The 16,477-nt window shown below is 39.2% G+C and overlaps 1 protein-coding gene across 1 annotated transcript in view; it reads right to left on the minus strand.

Moving 5' to 3' along the window:
- Window positions 1–4,528: 4,528 nt before the first annotated feature.
- Window positions 4,529–16,477, minus strand: part of Oseg6 (intraflagellar transport protein Oseg6) — a 458,610-nt gene continuing 446,661 nt past the window's right edge. Inside the window, 1 exon segment of the mRNA XM_067096238.1 lies at window positions 4,529–6,013. Within this exon segment, the coding sequence (XP_066952339.1) occupies window positions 5,902–6,013 (112 nt within the window). The 3' untranslated portion in view covers window positions 4,529–5,901.

Raw genomic sequence — 16,477 nt, forward strand, 5'->3', positions numbered from 1 at the left:
TTCTAAAGTTTAAACACTAAATATGACCCCAAACATGCTCCTTATTAAGTTAACTTTTAAATTAAATTAAAAGTTACTGTAATTTAATTTAAAAGTTAGCTTAATACATTACCCTTAAAAAAGAGAAATACATGGTTGACATAAAAACTGAGATTTGGAAGAGAATTTCTCTCTCTCTCTCTCTCTCTCCCCTTCCAACCGATCTATTTTTAGAATCGTCTCAACCTCTTTTTAACTTCTTTATTCTGCGTCTCTTTCTCTTTGTTCTAAAATGCTTTTTCATGAACAAATAGTGTTTTATATTTTGACTAATACAACTCTCAGTTATTATGTCTCTGTTTTTGAATGTATTTGCAACACTAGCTATTTAAACTTCGTAGACGATACAGATCAGATTAGATCAATTTAAACTATCTACTGTACAAGTAAAGACGTAAAGAGAATTAATAAGTTTAACAATGTGTGAGCGCTAACTATGAACGAGAGAGAGAGAGAGAGAGAGAGAGAGAGAGAGAGAGAGAGAGAGATAAGGGTTGTCCTTACTTAAGAGAGTGAAATTATTTATCAATTATTACGGAGACCGAGAGAATAACACAGAGAGAGAGAGAGAGAGAGAGAGAGAGAGAGAGAGAGAGAGAGAGAGAGAGAGAGAGAGAGAGAGAGTCCTTACTTGAAATATCAAGTTATATTATTTATGAATTATTACAGAGAGAGAGAGAGAGAGAGAGTTATTCTTACGTTAGATATCAAAAGATGGAAATTCAGTATTAAACTAACTATTAAATGAAATTAAAGTTACTGTATTTTCATTTAAAAGTTAACAAATCATTACCCTTAAAAAAAAATAAATGGTGTGACTCTCTCCCCCATTCCACCAATCTATTTTTAGAAGTCTCCTCAACCCCCGTTTTTAAAAGCTTTATTCTGTCACTTTCTCTTTGTTCTGAAATGCTCTATGTTCTGAAATGCTCTATGTTCTGAAATGCTCTATGGTGCATTTACAGTGTGTAAACGGTACAGGTAAAATTAGATCAATTCAAAATTATCTACTGTGCAGTTAAAGACATACAGAGAAACAGTGCTGTAGGTTGGCTGACTTCAAAGTTGGCTGACTTGAGAGAGAGAGAGTTGAGAGAGAGAAAGAGAGATTTTTAGAGAGAGAGAGAGAAGAGAGAGAGAGAATTAGAAGAAAAATTTGACCACTGATTAGCAACAGTCCCCTTCTTGTCATGTTAAATGACATGTCTGACAGCTTTTGCCTTCAACTCCTTCTTACAAAAGACGAGGAAGAATTTGTTTGTTCAAAAATAATTTTGTATTACAGTTTTCCTATTATTATTATTATTATTATTATTATTATATTTAATTTTATTAATCTTATATTATTTGAAAATTAGTACTTATTATTAGGTAAAAAGTTTATTTATCATAAAAATAAACATACCTGTATACATGTACCATAAAAATTCATCTCACTAAAAGAGAGAGAGAGAGAGAGAGAGAGAGAGAGAGAGAGAGAGAGAGAGAGAGAGAGAGAGAGAGAGAGAGAGAGAAAATTACTTTTAATAATATCTATGTAATTTACACATAAAAGCTTAAAAACTTATAAGTTACTTAAAAAAATTAAACAAACACTTTTGCTGGGTTTCTCAGTGTTCGCAAATGTTCGCGTGTCTGAAAAATTTGTGTATGACCATTAGTTACATTCCAATGAAAAATTCGTGTGTCTGTGAATTCGTGCAACTCGAATCGCGCAAGTTCGAGGTATTACTGTATATATATATGTACACAGAGTCCCCAGTTTATGGCAGGGATTCCATTCCTGACTGTGTGCCGTAACCTGAAAAACTCTGTAAACCGCAACATCAAATTAATAATGGGAATAAATGGTGCTTATAGAGCCATAAAACCAGGTTACAGTGCCGTAAAACTGAGTAAAGCGCTGTAAAACCACTTACATCACCGTAAAATGAGGTTAACAGCGCCATGAGCCAAGCACCGTAAAGTTAGAATGCCGTAAACCGAGACCGCTGTAACCCAGGGACTGCCTGATATATATATATATAAGATATATACTGTAATATATATGGTATATATTATATATGATATATATGTATATATTAAATGGCCCTATCCCCAGGTCAAACAGGGTCATGTTTTATTGCTGTATCTGTTTTAAGAACAGAATCAACTATCTTACTTCTCTAAGATGTCTGGTAGCCGTGGCTCATTCCCTGGGTCAATAAATTCCTTCTCCTTTGTCGACTTCTCTCACTGAACCTATTCTTAAACAAAGGCCTACTGGAATTAAACACTGATATACAAAACTAGACTTTATTTTCAAATTTAGCAAAGGTGATTCAGCAAAAGTTACGATCATGAAATGGAGTGAATTCCACCCTCTATAAATAGAAATCATTACTAGAGGAAATCCTGATTCACAAATATTCAGATTACGAATTCAAAACCAGCTAATACTAGTGACTAACATCCTGGTCACCAAATAAAGTAATAAGGTCATAATTATTCTAGGCCACAACAGATGTCATATAGTATGTAAAGAATAAACACCACTTCCCAAAATATTCATCCTCACAGAATGACCAGAATTCCTGTTGAAATATATATATTAAAACCTGAAATGGTGTTAAATGGCATTCCTATTCAAAACAGAAAAATGCGCAATGAAAATGGAACAGGAAAATGCATAAGGGAGACAGTGGGATTTAACTGCAGCACTATTACAGTACGTCTTTCCAGAAACAATGTCTGTAAAGAGATAAGTGTTCATGAGTCATGGTACTCACTTTCTATGGCAACAAATAACAGATTTTCCAGTCGCGATTTTCCAACACTTTGCCACTAACCAAAACAGACCCAGTCTCTTAATGAAGTCCCCCTGCAAGTCTATCCCCCTACTTATATACCATTCGCGAATGCAACACACATACCCACTCACACAATCATCTCTTCCGGAAATGTGACGACCTCGGGTCAATGCTCGATTATGCTGTCTCCATGGACTTAAATCATGATCAAATAGCTTTCTGTATCCAATTGAGCAAACTTCCAATGTCAACACAAATGCGCCTGCAGCGGAAGCGCCACTGGCAGGTCAGCACGCAGTTCTTCTAAAGTCACCCAAGACTATATATATATATATATATATATATATATATATATATATATATATATATATATATATATATATATATATATATATATATATATATATATATATATATATATATATATATATATATATATATATATATATATATATATATATATATATATATATAACATATATATAAAAAAATATAAACCCGTCTTATATATATTCTCACCTATTATATAGATTTCTCTATGGAACATATATACACATTATTTGCAGAAAATGTACCCATTCACTGTATTTTTCATTGAGAAATATTCACTAATTACTGTATTTTCATATGATTTTCATGACTATATGCACTTTTTGTGATAAAACTATTAAAATACTCAGGTATAAGCATTTTTAGTTTTTTTTTTGTGTTTGAACTATCAATATAGGCAGTTCTAAGTGTTTTTAGAGGTGTTTTAAACATTTGCAGAATTTACCTATACACATTTTTGCAGAAAATGTACTCATCCCCTGTATTTTCATTGAGAAATGTTTACAATACTGTATATTATTGATTTTCATGACTATATGTGAATGTACTACATTTAGGAAGGAAGACTTCAGTTCTAATGGTTTTAATCTCTTGACTTCCCTTTTTTTTCTTATAATTTTTTAGGATGTTTGTTAACTGTTTCTTGTTTAATTATCAAATTGTGCAGAAAGTGGGTAATTCATGACGTATTATATTGTACTTTTTCATGACAGCTCTCTCTCGTATTTCTTTGTCCACATTATTCACTTAATTAGCAATGGAGAATTATAAATTTGAGAGGAAAAAAAAAAGAAACGTTGTGTTCTATTAATCTTATTTGGGTTTGTAATCAAAGATGACATTTTCTCTCATTTTGTACTGCTCAGTGCTCTCTCTCTTTATATACTGTATCTCATTTGTTTACTGTTATCATACATCCAATTTGCCAAATGGAAATACAAGTCTGAGATAAAAAAAAAAAGAATACTTGTAAGTAAATCAGCATATTTATTCGAAGATGATATCAAATAGCCTTATGTACTGCATGCATAACTTGTTAGTCTGCTTTGTAATGCTATGTGGAATGAAGGGTGCTAAGTCCACGAAACATTGCTGATATAGACATCGGAGAAAATCAGGTTTCCAGTCACTCTGAACATAATTTTCTTTTCATGTTAATTTCCAATACCATAGTTTCCTTTATGACTGGTCCCAGCAGAATGCAACTCATTTGCAAAGGCTGAGACAACTGCTCGGGTGTTCATGAATATCAGAAGCTATAGAGCCCCTAAGGCTATAATTGTATTTCTTTTTCCTTTGGCCAGCTTTTCAGATAACATATTACCATTCAGTTTTCATAAATTTTCAGTTTGAGGTGAATAATCACGCCATTTTTCTTGATCTTTATAAGTTATCTATCCAGAAAATCTGCATTACATCCAAAATGTCCAGTGCACTGGTTGTGTGGATGAAGCTACAGCTGTCTTATTTTTTACATATACAGTAATGAATAAGTTAGTTGTTTACTATTGTCAAAATCATGAACATTACGTCCCAGAAACGCTATGGAAAATAAGAACTGTAGAATGCTAAAAATGAATTATTACTTGTTACCACCATGAGCCTCTGGTTTGTCAACGAGTGTTGTTACAAAATTATTATATGAATCAAAATATATATCTGGATTGTATTTTGCAAATTGTCTTGTGTATATTATTCAACAATTGACATTTTTTTAGAAAATAAAAAAATTTTGTTCAAAAACTGAAATTTTAAGGGATGTTTTTAGTGTAAATTTCTAGGTCATTCTAATTATACTCTGTACATGTGGATGAAGTTCAATACAGTCCAAATTTTGACATTTATGTGAGAGAATATCTCACTTTTGTTTTTTGCAAAGTTGAGGTACTCAAAAAAGTCAGAATGTACAGTACACATTTACAATACTGTACTGTATTATAGATTTTCAGTTGCTGAGTAAGATTAGCTGAAAGACAAGTAAGCATGGATGGCATAAATAACCCCTAAGTAATCATAAGTTTTCACCAAGTTCATACTATACGAAGGGATAATCTATCTCATTTCCACTGCTCATACAAAATGAAATTTACATACAAATTTTAGCTAGATGGTATAGACTCAAACACATGAAGTGAAAATTAATACATTTCACTGCTTAGATGTCAACGTTGATAGAAATAAAAAACTAACTGCTTTAAGGGAAATTATGTCATAACGCATTACTGTACAAAACTTATGATCTATAAGATCAAAATATTACTTGTTATTTTCATACTTAAAATCTCTTTCCCAATTTTACATTCAAAATCTTGAATATGAATAAAATTCAAACATACTAGTTTCTAAATACAACTATTGTGTTCAAAATCAATACATAAATATCTGCGTTCACAGTAATTTTTATATAAATATGACTAGATTATCACTAGAGGTGATTCACTGCACTGCATACAATATTGCAATAGCACAGGACGGATAAGAATAACCTGACTTGGTGAAGCATATACCTATAAGAATGAATAACACAAAAAATGACCACGTTAATATTGACTACTACCCACACAAAAATCTATGATAAAACATTCAACATCTGTAAAACCTTGTAAGGTACTTTGTCAGTGAGTACAATAAATAGAACCAAATTTACAGAAACTATTATGTTGCTTGTGCAAGGGAACGTGTAATAATAATATTATATGAATTCTTCAATAAACAAGAAATTTTAGTACAACCTGTCTTAAATCTAATCATGTGCTTCAGGGTTAACAACAGACTTCCAGTCCGAAGCCACAGGAAGCTTGTCTGCACTCAGGGCTGAGCTACACATGGGACACTCTTCTCCGTCTTCTACAAGTCTGTGAAAGAAAAAAGAAAAAATCAAACACCTAGAATATTAAATACAAATGGGAATAAGACTAGTCCAAAGGTGATATCTGTGGCAATTACAAGTGGAATGAAGATAAAGATAAAATTATTATTATTATTATTATTATTATTATAAAATGAACAATCACATCCTTGGCGAAATTCGTGGATATCATTGCAGGAAAGCTAAGTGCCCAGTCATAAGCGCCTGTGAAATGTTTTTGTTCCTTATTGTTGCAGCTAGGTATAGTTATTAAATCCAGGTAGTACTGTACATGGTCCAAGGTAGAGAATTTGAATTTGGTTACTTGGCTACATCATGTGTTCAGATTTTCCTGTCAACTTTGAAAGTGTCTTTCAAATTTTATTAATTTGGGGTTTTATTACTGGAAATCATTAGTCAGTTGCTTTTTCATTATACATGGATAATTTCCCTTTTCGGAGTAGAAAGGAAAATTTAGTTTTTAGCCTAACCTCGAATTTTGAAATAACCATAACATGCTGCTTCTCCTAAGTGCTTAAACTTGTGGCTTAGTTTTAAACTAGGTGTTCCTGTTTCATTTGTTTATAATTTGGAAACATTTCAAGTAAATTATGTACTGCAGAACTTTCCCAAGCTATCTATTATCAGGAGTTTTTATGCTGTAGCGGAATAAAACATGTACATGGGTGGATCTATTGTTCATATGTACAACTCTACTGAATAGTGATGTCACAACTTTTAAATACTGGTACTGGTTATTGATATTGATCTAATAGTTTCAATGATACATCAGTTACACGTGCAATAACAGGGGCCATAATTCTCAACTTATTATAATAGTTAATGATAAGCTGAAGTATACAGTAGTACAATACCATTTGAGGTCATATGGGCGGTACTTTAATGTTGATATGTTTAGCAAGTTCCAGTTACTTACCAACAAATGTCAATGAGTATTAACTGAATAGTCTACTGTATAACAATTTAAAATACAATATTCATGTGGTATTTTATTGTAGTTTTTAGGTTAGCAGTCACTATAAAAAAGTTAATTTACAATGTCAGAAGTGCATTTGTAACCTAAATTGATCATTCAAGCACGGACAAGTTCTCGTAAAATAAATATATGTAAATGAAACATAAAATAACAGTAATAATACATAGCTATTTTAAATGCTCTCGTACACAATTTAAGTTCATATGTGGTCTTTTAAATTAGATTTGCTAGGCTAGCTCTTAACAGAATACCAGAGCATTATAATACTGTATTATTGTTGAAATACCTCTAGGTCATGCATGTCAGCTATTATTGTTTTTGTTGCCCCATCAGATGTCACCGTCTCACATTTGCAAAACCAATTTCTAATGACATTCGTGGTTTTTCTTTATGGGCTATAGATTTCTTTCCTTTATGTATATGTTTCTATATTAAACATGCTGCACATTGCGTTGGTGCCTCTAGTTTAATTATGATTTAGGGGAGGACACCAATTCGCTAACAGAATGTCCCCCCTCCCCAAGTCGATCTCTTACTCAGTTGCCACGGCCATAAACTTAAAAAAAGTTAGTCTGCTTCATACCGGTGTATGTTCTGCTTATTTGATAGATATATACAACACCCATTTGACTCTGATATGCTAAGCCTAAGCCAAAAGGTTGCTTTCCCAATATAAACAGCATAATCTGCTGCTGCTAATGGGTCAGCACACACCACCTGGAATAAACATAACATTGCATGTACAGAGTTGAGTTTAGGTAACTTTTGGCCATGTGCAATGCTCCTGGAGCAAACCATAAAGGAAAGGTTTGATTTAGACTTGCCTTTAGGTCCAAAGTTTCAGAGGGAGCATGGGGAGAGGAGAATACATCTTTCTGGTAGAGATCTCGCCAAGAGTACTCCCTGTTTTCAGGCTAATTCCATGGCCTGGCTAGTACGCCAAGACGCTGGAACTGAAGATTTCCCTGTGTGACTTCTCCAACAGAGATCAGGAGTCATTCACTGGGATAAATGCCCCAATATTGAGCATGAAGTAGATCTTGCCACTGAACTTTTCCTTCCTATATCTCAAAAGAATATTTAGGCTCCTTCATGCAATAACCTGCTGTTGAAGAGGGCCCTGACATGGAAAGTGTGGTTGGATTAACCCTACACTGAGACGCCAGTTGAGCCTTGGTTGAAATGGTTTTACATTATCTAACCTACCTGTTTGAGGACAACACCTTGTGACTATTACAATTATGTCATACAATACTGCGTTATTGAAGTCCTTGCTTTAAGGGTGTGGCATTGATTCAAATACAGAAGTTTTTAATTCACTTTTCTGGTCATTTATATCGCAAAGACTGGCTCCTGCAAGGCTTCCCATTATTGGGTCTCTGAATAAATTCCTTCTAATGCAACTGCACTTTAATGTTTCAACAGGCAGTCATTCTGACCATCTTGGCATCCCAGCTCTCTAAGATGGGGACAACATTTATCACCCACACACTTAGCTGGCACCGTTGTCTCCTAGCTTGTCAATTCTGGCCAAAAATGAGGACCCTTTGAAGAAGAAATCCCCTGTTCTTCTAAGGGAACTCAAAATTACAGAAAGGACATTATGCTCGGTTCAAGCACTCAAGGTTTATCTAAATGTTGCAACACACATCCCAGATGGCCCTTGTTTCTTACACCCTATTACAAACAAGCCTCTATCTCTTCATGGGCTGAGAATTGTCTTAGTATTCCTAATTAAAAAGGCAGAACCCACCCCTTCCTGGTTGCATGGTTTCAGGGGGTGGGTGCATCCCTGGTTTTGTTAGATACATTTCTTGCAAAAAAGTCTGTGAGTTTACAAGGTAATCATCAGAGGCAATGTTCCTCAAACACTGATGCCATGACATCCAACTACTTTGGGTACACTGTTTGTTTGTTGATAGGTGATATAATAAGTCCCCACAGTGCAGCGCTTTAGTAGAAAACAAAGAGCCTTCTAGATGGCATAGTAATTTTGAGATATTTCCGGGGAGGGGCGCCATAATGTTAAATCCCAACCCAGCATAATTTGATAAGTCACTTAAGAACCACACAGAATAGCACATACAGAGGTTCTTGTTTTTTCCTACCCTTCACTATTGAGCCCTAATGGGTATCCTGAATAAAAGAAGGTAGGTAAAAACTTTTTGCAACTTTACCGTGGATGATTTTTTTGTCTAGGTCATTCAGATTTTTTATTAGGAGCTAGGCCTTTTCATCATGATGAAGAAGTGGACAGATGTTAGCTTGAGGGAAATGAAAATGTTCATTTCAATAACACTACTCAAGCTCCATGTCAGAGATTATTGGTCACCAGGTATGTTTATTCACACGCCAGCATTTCCAAAGCTCATGCCTTGCAACTGGTGCTAAGGAATTCTCCAAGGATAATTCCAAGGATCGACTTTGGAAAATAAGGAAAATTATGACCCTCATACGGGAACAATTTTCAAGATATTTTCATCCTTTAAAAAACTTGTAACCAATGAAAGTCTTGCGTTGTTCAAGGGGCCCCTTATTTTCACACAGTATATTAGGTCAAAGAGGCACCAGTTCAGTATAAAAATGTATGACACTTGTGATTGTAAAACTGAGTACATCATGGTAGTTATTCTTTATACTGGAACAGTGTTGACATTCCCGCTAACAATCCTTATCTTGGCGATGCCCATATTTTGCATATAGATAATTACTACACCAGCCCTGGCCTAAGTGAGTATTTACAAGACAACAACACTGGATTAGTTGGTACCGTTCGTGAAAACAGGAGAGGAATGCCAATCTTCGCCCCCTCACCTTCCATGAAGAAAGGAGACATGATGTTTTGAGAGAAAGGCACCATCACCTTGCCAGCAAATGGAAGGCTAGAAAAGAATTAGCTCTACTGACTAAGATACACACTGGCATGCCAGCACCCACAGGGAGACGTGACCATTGAACGGGGGACCCATCATGAACCCGGATGTTACTGACTGCGTAAAATACATGTGGCTTGTCCACAAGTCATATATGCATATGGGTACAGTCACGTGTGCAACAATACTCAAGTGGTATAAAGAAGCATTCCTTCACCTCATCGACATTTGCATGCTGAATGCTTATATTTTATTTAAGCACAGAACCAGCAAGTCCATGTCCTTGCTGGATTTCTCTCTGAGCGTTTGCAAACAACTAGTCAACAAGTATGGTAAGTATCAACCGGAGAGGGGCAGAAGAAGGGTGTCAACAATGCAGACTGACCGCATTGTACCCTATCAATGGTACGATAAGCACCAACTTGCTTATGTGCTGCCAACGCAGTTGCACGCTAAGGGATAAAGGCTGTGCTATGTGTACACAAAAGGGATTTTGACAAAGGAAAAATCTATTTCTGGGGGAAGACCTGTGTCACCCAGTGAAATGGTTCCAATAGCACACATTTCTAGGTATAACTATTGCTAAATATACCAGAGAAAAAGCTATCCATAATGCCGGGTTACTACCCCGGATCGAAACACCATAATGGTGTCGGTATGCACTAGGGGTGAGTGGAAGCCACTATCACAGGTCTTCATCCTATAGATCTCTCTATTCTCAAAGTCCCAAATTTGGGTGTGCCGTACTAAGGATTGCCTCCCGCTCACCCACTAGGTCTCCCACGCGACTGCCATTTTCATCCCAATATTAGCACCCACCAAGCTTGGTATACCACCCGGGTGGGAAAGGAAGTGCAGGGATGGGTCACTGGGTGACACAGGTCTTCCCCCAGAAATAGATTTTTCCTTTGTCAAAATCCCTTTTCTGGGCTCGACCTGTGTCACCCAGTGAAATAGTAACAGAGAATCAGCCATACAAGAGCTTGGTGGTACGCCCCAAAGATTACCTTCATGGAGCTAAAAAAAACTAAGAGAAAATTTTTACTGTGTTTTAATACTCCCAAATTATAAGATCAACAACATAATCAAAACTATGAGGCACACAGTCTAAAATTATAAAATAACCAAAACCAAGACACTTAAGGCTAACAAAAATGAATGAAAACAGGATATCCATGATGCAGGCAGGAGTCAGGCTGTGAAGCAGACCTGACCTAAAGGCTAGAAGCAGGGCAAGCAAGCGAGGCAGGTAGGCTAGAGAATATACCAATAGGTAAACGAGGGTTACAAACCAAAAGGACAGAGGATACATAAACTAGTCTTGAGCTGGACCAGGAGGAACAATACTTCCTGCAGCTACTGTGGAATATTTAAGAGCCTCTAGGGACTTAAGATAGTGGCGTTTAAATACTGTTGGTGATTTCCAGCCCGTATATTTTTTAAGGTCATCAAAATTCATATTATGGAAATAGTTAGCTGAGGTGGCCACCGCTCGAATATCATGTACCCGAGGTACTGAATCCGGGTTTGCCTGTTTAATAAAATAAAGAATTTGTTGCCTGATGGCCTTTAAGGAAATAGTACCTCCATTTTCCCTAACAAAAAGAGGGCCTGAAGTTCTCTTAGAAGTTCTATTTAAATAAGCTTTTAAAGTATTGACTGGACATAAAGACAGATCCTGTGGAAGGGGAATAATCTTCCAAGGAGACCATCTATTTTGTGGATCCTCATTCTTTGCTAGAAAACTGAGGTCCGGAGACAACAGAACTTCACCTGACGGGAGGAAATCATCATGATTGTGCTTCTCTAGAAAGAGCAGACAGTTCAGAAATTCTAGCTCCTGAGGCTAGACTTACTAGGAATAACGTTTTCCTTAACAGACTCAGGTATGAACATAATTCGTTATCAGTGTCTGATGCCAATTTAAGTACGTCATTTAAGTACCAGGAAACCGTGTGTGGACGGGTTGCTGGTCTAAGACGAGCACATGCTTTAGGAATTGACGAAAAATATGAGTCTGTAAGGTTAATATTAAAGCCATGTAAAAATATTTTTCTTAAAGCAGATTTTGTTGTAGTAATAGTACTAGTGGCCAATCCTTTCTCAAATAATGATCTGAAGAAAGAGATTGCTAGGTTCGTGGTCATTTCATGAGCTTCAGATTCCCTCAGAAATAATGCTAACTTTTTAACTGCTGATGAGGCGGAATTCAAAACACAAAAAAAACAACACACAACACTCACCCTGATCCTCAGTTGCTGGGAGATGGATTAAGGCTGCTGGAACAACCACAACCGCAAACACAACAAGGAAATACAAAAAAAAAAGAAAATAGAACCATATACACACAAATAAATAGCACACCAACAAGGAAAACTAACAACTCTCGGAAAAACAAAAAACTGTCCAACACGAAACCACTGACCAGCACTAGCTCTGACTAAAGACTCTCAACAACAAACGAACCATCCTTCACATTCTCACAGACAGACAGCGCCATAAACAAACTTCAACTAACGACCCTTATCCCTCTTCCAACAACCGAAACACTCACTAACGACAATTACACTCTCTCTCTCTCTCTCTCTCTCTCTCTCTCTCACAAAACATTGGGAAATGCTAAATAAAAATCCATTCATCCCTCTATACTGAGTCATACTGTCTGAGAGTAGATTCCCTCTTATCTGATTCTATGAACAGTGTATTAAGAGGGTCAATGTTAGCATCTTTTTGCGCTGCAAATTTCATGAAGTCCATAAAGCTAGGGCATTCAGAATTCTTGAGGAAGCTGACACAGTCCGAGTTTGCACTACTTGTGTCAACCTTGGGTTGGGGATCTGTTTGTGCTGGAGCTTCAACTCTAGCAGTAAAGGAAACCAACTGCTCTTCGGCCAGTTGGGTGCCACCAGTGCTACTTGACCTTTGAATGATCTGAGTTTGTGTAAAACTTTCATCAACAAGTTTATTGGTGGAAACAGATAGATCCTTTGCCATCTGTTCCAGTCGATTGACATCGCATCTGTGGAATGAGCTAGAGGATCTAGATTGGGAGCAACGTAACACGGAAGCTTGTGGTTGCTCTCTGTGGCAAACAGGTCTACCTGGAGACCCGGTACCTGAAGACAAATCCACTCGAACGACTTCCTGTCCAAGGACCATTCCGACTCCAGCGGGGTTGTCCTGGACAGTGAATCTGCAATGACATTCCGAACACCTGCCAGGTGGGTAGCTGACAGGTGCCAAAGATGTTTCCTTGCCAGAGAGAAGATTGCAATCATTACTTGATTGATATGGCTCGACTTGGAGCCCCCTCTGTTCAGGCAATGCACCACTACTGCACTGTCCAGCACCAGTCTGATGTGAATCTGTCTGGCTGGACGCAGTTTCTTTAATGTTAGAAATACTGCCATTGCCTCTAGAATGTTGATATGGAACTGGCGGAATACTGTCGACCATGTTCCTTGAACTTTCTTGTGTTGGGAGTATCCTCCCCATCCGCTTAGGGAAGCATCCGTATGGATCACTAGTGATGGAGGGGGAAATTGAAGAGGCACTGACCTTGCCAAACTCTTGACTGTCGACCATGGTCGAAGCCTCTTCCTCAATATCTGCGGAATCAGAGACAGCTTGTCTCTGTTTCTGCTGTTGGCTCATTTCCGCCATACCCTGTTTATATCCTTCAGTTTGGCTTTTAGCAGCAAGTCTGTTACTGAAGCGAACTGAAGAGAGCCTAGAACTCTTTCCTGGGTACGACGAGAGGCTCTTTTGTTTTTGAGGAACTGTCTGGTAGCTTTGGCTATTTCCTTCCTTTTGGCTGGCGGAAGTGACAGTTTGTGTGTGTTTAGGTCCCACTGGATTCCCAACCATTGAAATTGAGCCTCCAGAACTAGACGGGATTTCTTCCTGTTTATTTGGAAACCCAGGTATTCCAAGAAGTTGATTACTGTGAAAGTTGCTTTTCGACATTCCTTGACGTTGGATGCCCAAATAATCCAATCGTCCAGATATGCGGCCAGCATAATCCCTTGGGCCCGTAGCTCTTGGACTACTGTCGCTGCCAGTTTGGTAAAGATTCTGGGCGCTATGTTGAGCCCGAATGGCATGACTCTGAACGAGTATGCTTGTTTTCCTAGTCTGAACCCTAGGTAAGGGGAGAAGTTTCTCGCAACCGGAACGTGATAATATGCGTCTGAAAGATCTATAGAGGTGGTGACGGCCCCATGGGGAAGTAGGGTCCGTACCTGCGAGATTGTAAGCATGCGAAACTTGTCGCATTGAATGTATAAGTTGAGAAGAGACAGGTCCAGAATTACTCTTTCTTTGTCTGAGTCTTTCTTTGGGACACTGAACAGACGGCCTTGAAATTTCAAGCGTCTGACTTTCTTTATTGCCTTCTTTTGCAGTCCAGTAAGTCTTTGGATGGATGTTGATGGAATCTGACTGGCGGAGGAGGCCCCTTGCTCCAGCTCCATCCCAGACCTTTGGAGATTATGCTGTGGGCTCATGGGCTGAAGGTCCAATGGTCCCTGAAGATATATAATCTCCCGCCTACCTGTGGGGTCTCATTGATGGGGAGAGGCCTTACTTCCTCTATTTCCACGGCCTTCTCTTCCACGTGAGAGAGGTCTGGATGCTGCTCTACCTCTGTAGGCGGCTCTAGCCCTGCTTCCCCTCGCATGCCTATTGTAGCCTCGAAACACCCCTTGGCTTTCAAACGAGGCGTTGAAAGCTGGGGATGTCACGAAGGCTGGCGGAGCAGAAGCTTGCTGAGCCGGCTGCATCAGTACGAACTGCTGCTGAGGTTGTGACTTAGATGTAGAAGGCTGGCCGATCTGTGAGACCGGTACCGCCTGAAGCACTGTTTGAGCCTGAGGTTTCTTAAAGCCCTGGAATCTCCTGAACCTTTTCCTTTCTTTAGGTTGAGGTCCGGAGGTCTCAGAGAACTTTCTCTTAAAAGGAAGGCTCCAGTGAGAGCGGAGACTCTGGTTCGCACTAGTTGCCTCTGCCATAACATTATTGACCTCATCCTCTGGGAAGAGGTTAGGTCCCCAGATAGAGCTCTTCATGAGTCTATTGGGCTCATGTCTGATGGTGGCGTCTGTGAAGATGTGTTTCCTGCAGTTCTGTCTCGCTACCACAAAGTCGTAAAGGTCCGATTGGAAGGAAGCCAATAACGACTTCGTGAGGACCTGAAACAGAGGTTTGTCATTATAAGCTAATGACGTTACCTCTGAGATGGTGACAGAATGCAGGGAGCGACTCAACCTGCACTTAGCCTCAAATTTTGCCTTGAGCAGAGCCTCTGGAATTCTGGGAAGTTGCTCGCTGAACAGGGAGGAGGCACACTCGGGATCGAGTTTCCCCACCGTAAAAGTTGCCGGAGCTCCCAACCAACACTCCGAATCTCCGGGGAAGAGAAGGGAAGTAGAATCTGTCTCCCGGAGTTGAGGCATGGGCTTGCCATCTATCCCAGCCTGGAGGGTCAGCTCTGCAATCTTAGTAGTGCAGGGGGTAGGGATGGCGTCACCTACAGAGAACATCGTAAAACTTCCCATAAAGGGAGTAAGCTTCGTGTTCTCGCACTCCCATTCAGTGAGAGCGCGCATTAGGGTGGATTGAGCTTGGTCCCTGGGAAAGATGACTGTTTCTTTCGGGACCTTGTCAGACCTAATCCAGGCTTCTTCTGTTAACCTGGCAAAGCCTGGATAGGGAGGCACTAGGTCGGCTGGAAAGAACTCCAGTTCTTCCAGACGACGAGTGCCCAAACCCTCAATAGTCAGTGTGCCATTATGCAGGGGAGCATGCAGGGCCAGCCACCACGGGTTTCCCTTATCAAAGGGGGGCAGTTTGGAGGCATCCGGGACAACATGTGATTGTTGTGCTGCTCCGGATCGGATGAATCCGGAGAGCAAGCTTTCCTGGGCCTGCACCTTTTGTGCCAATGACAGCACTGACTCTCCGGAGGTCTGCAAGCTTGTGACAATGTGAGTTGAAAGATCATGTAGCCTAGCTTCTACCTTGGAGTCGATTTTCTGCATCAGCAGTTCGACAGAGGCCTCAGAGTCAAAGCTAGGCTGTGGGGGCTTAGCCTTTGGATCTCTGGACCTCGACCCCTTAGAAGAGGGAGTAGCCTTACTTGAGGACGTCACCGATTTGGGAGCCAGTGACGACCTAGAGGGAGCTGGCGGATTAGACCTTTGAGGTCTAGAGGACTTTGGTAAGTCCTTCTTTTTCAGAGATTTCACCTTGGGCATAACAGACTGAGATCTGTCCCCAAGGTTAGCTGACTTCTGAAATCCCTGGAAGGAAGACGAAGAAGAAGAAGGTGAACTAAATAAGGTCCTATCTAAACTAACCTCACCTGCCTCACTTACCACCCTACCTTCTCCCTGTTGGTCATCCACGCTCATGGGCTCCAGGTGGATGTTAATAGCCGCCACCTCTTCCGCCACCTCTCCGCACAGGTTGTCGTCTTGGGAGGGTTGCGTCTCTTGCCTGATCTTCTCGATGAGTGGGGCGGCCAACTCCCTCGGTAATGCGGCGGAGATCCGGGCACCAGGATAGAGGAGATTACAGATCTCCTCCGAGAGCACGTAGGGGT

The sequence above is a fragment of the Macrobrachium rosenbergii genome, chromosome 52, assembly GCF_040412425.1.
Source record: "Macrobrachium rosenbergii isolate ZJJX-2024 chromosome 52, ASM4041242v1, whole genome shotgun sequence".
Taxonomy (NCBI): Eukaryota; Metazoa; Arthropoda; class Malacostraca; order Decapoda; family Palaemonidae; genus Macrobrachium; species Macrobrachium rosenbergii.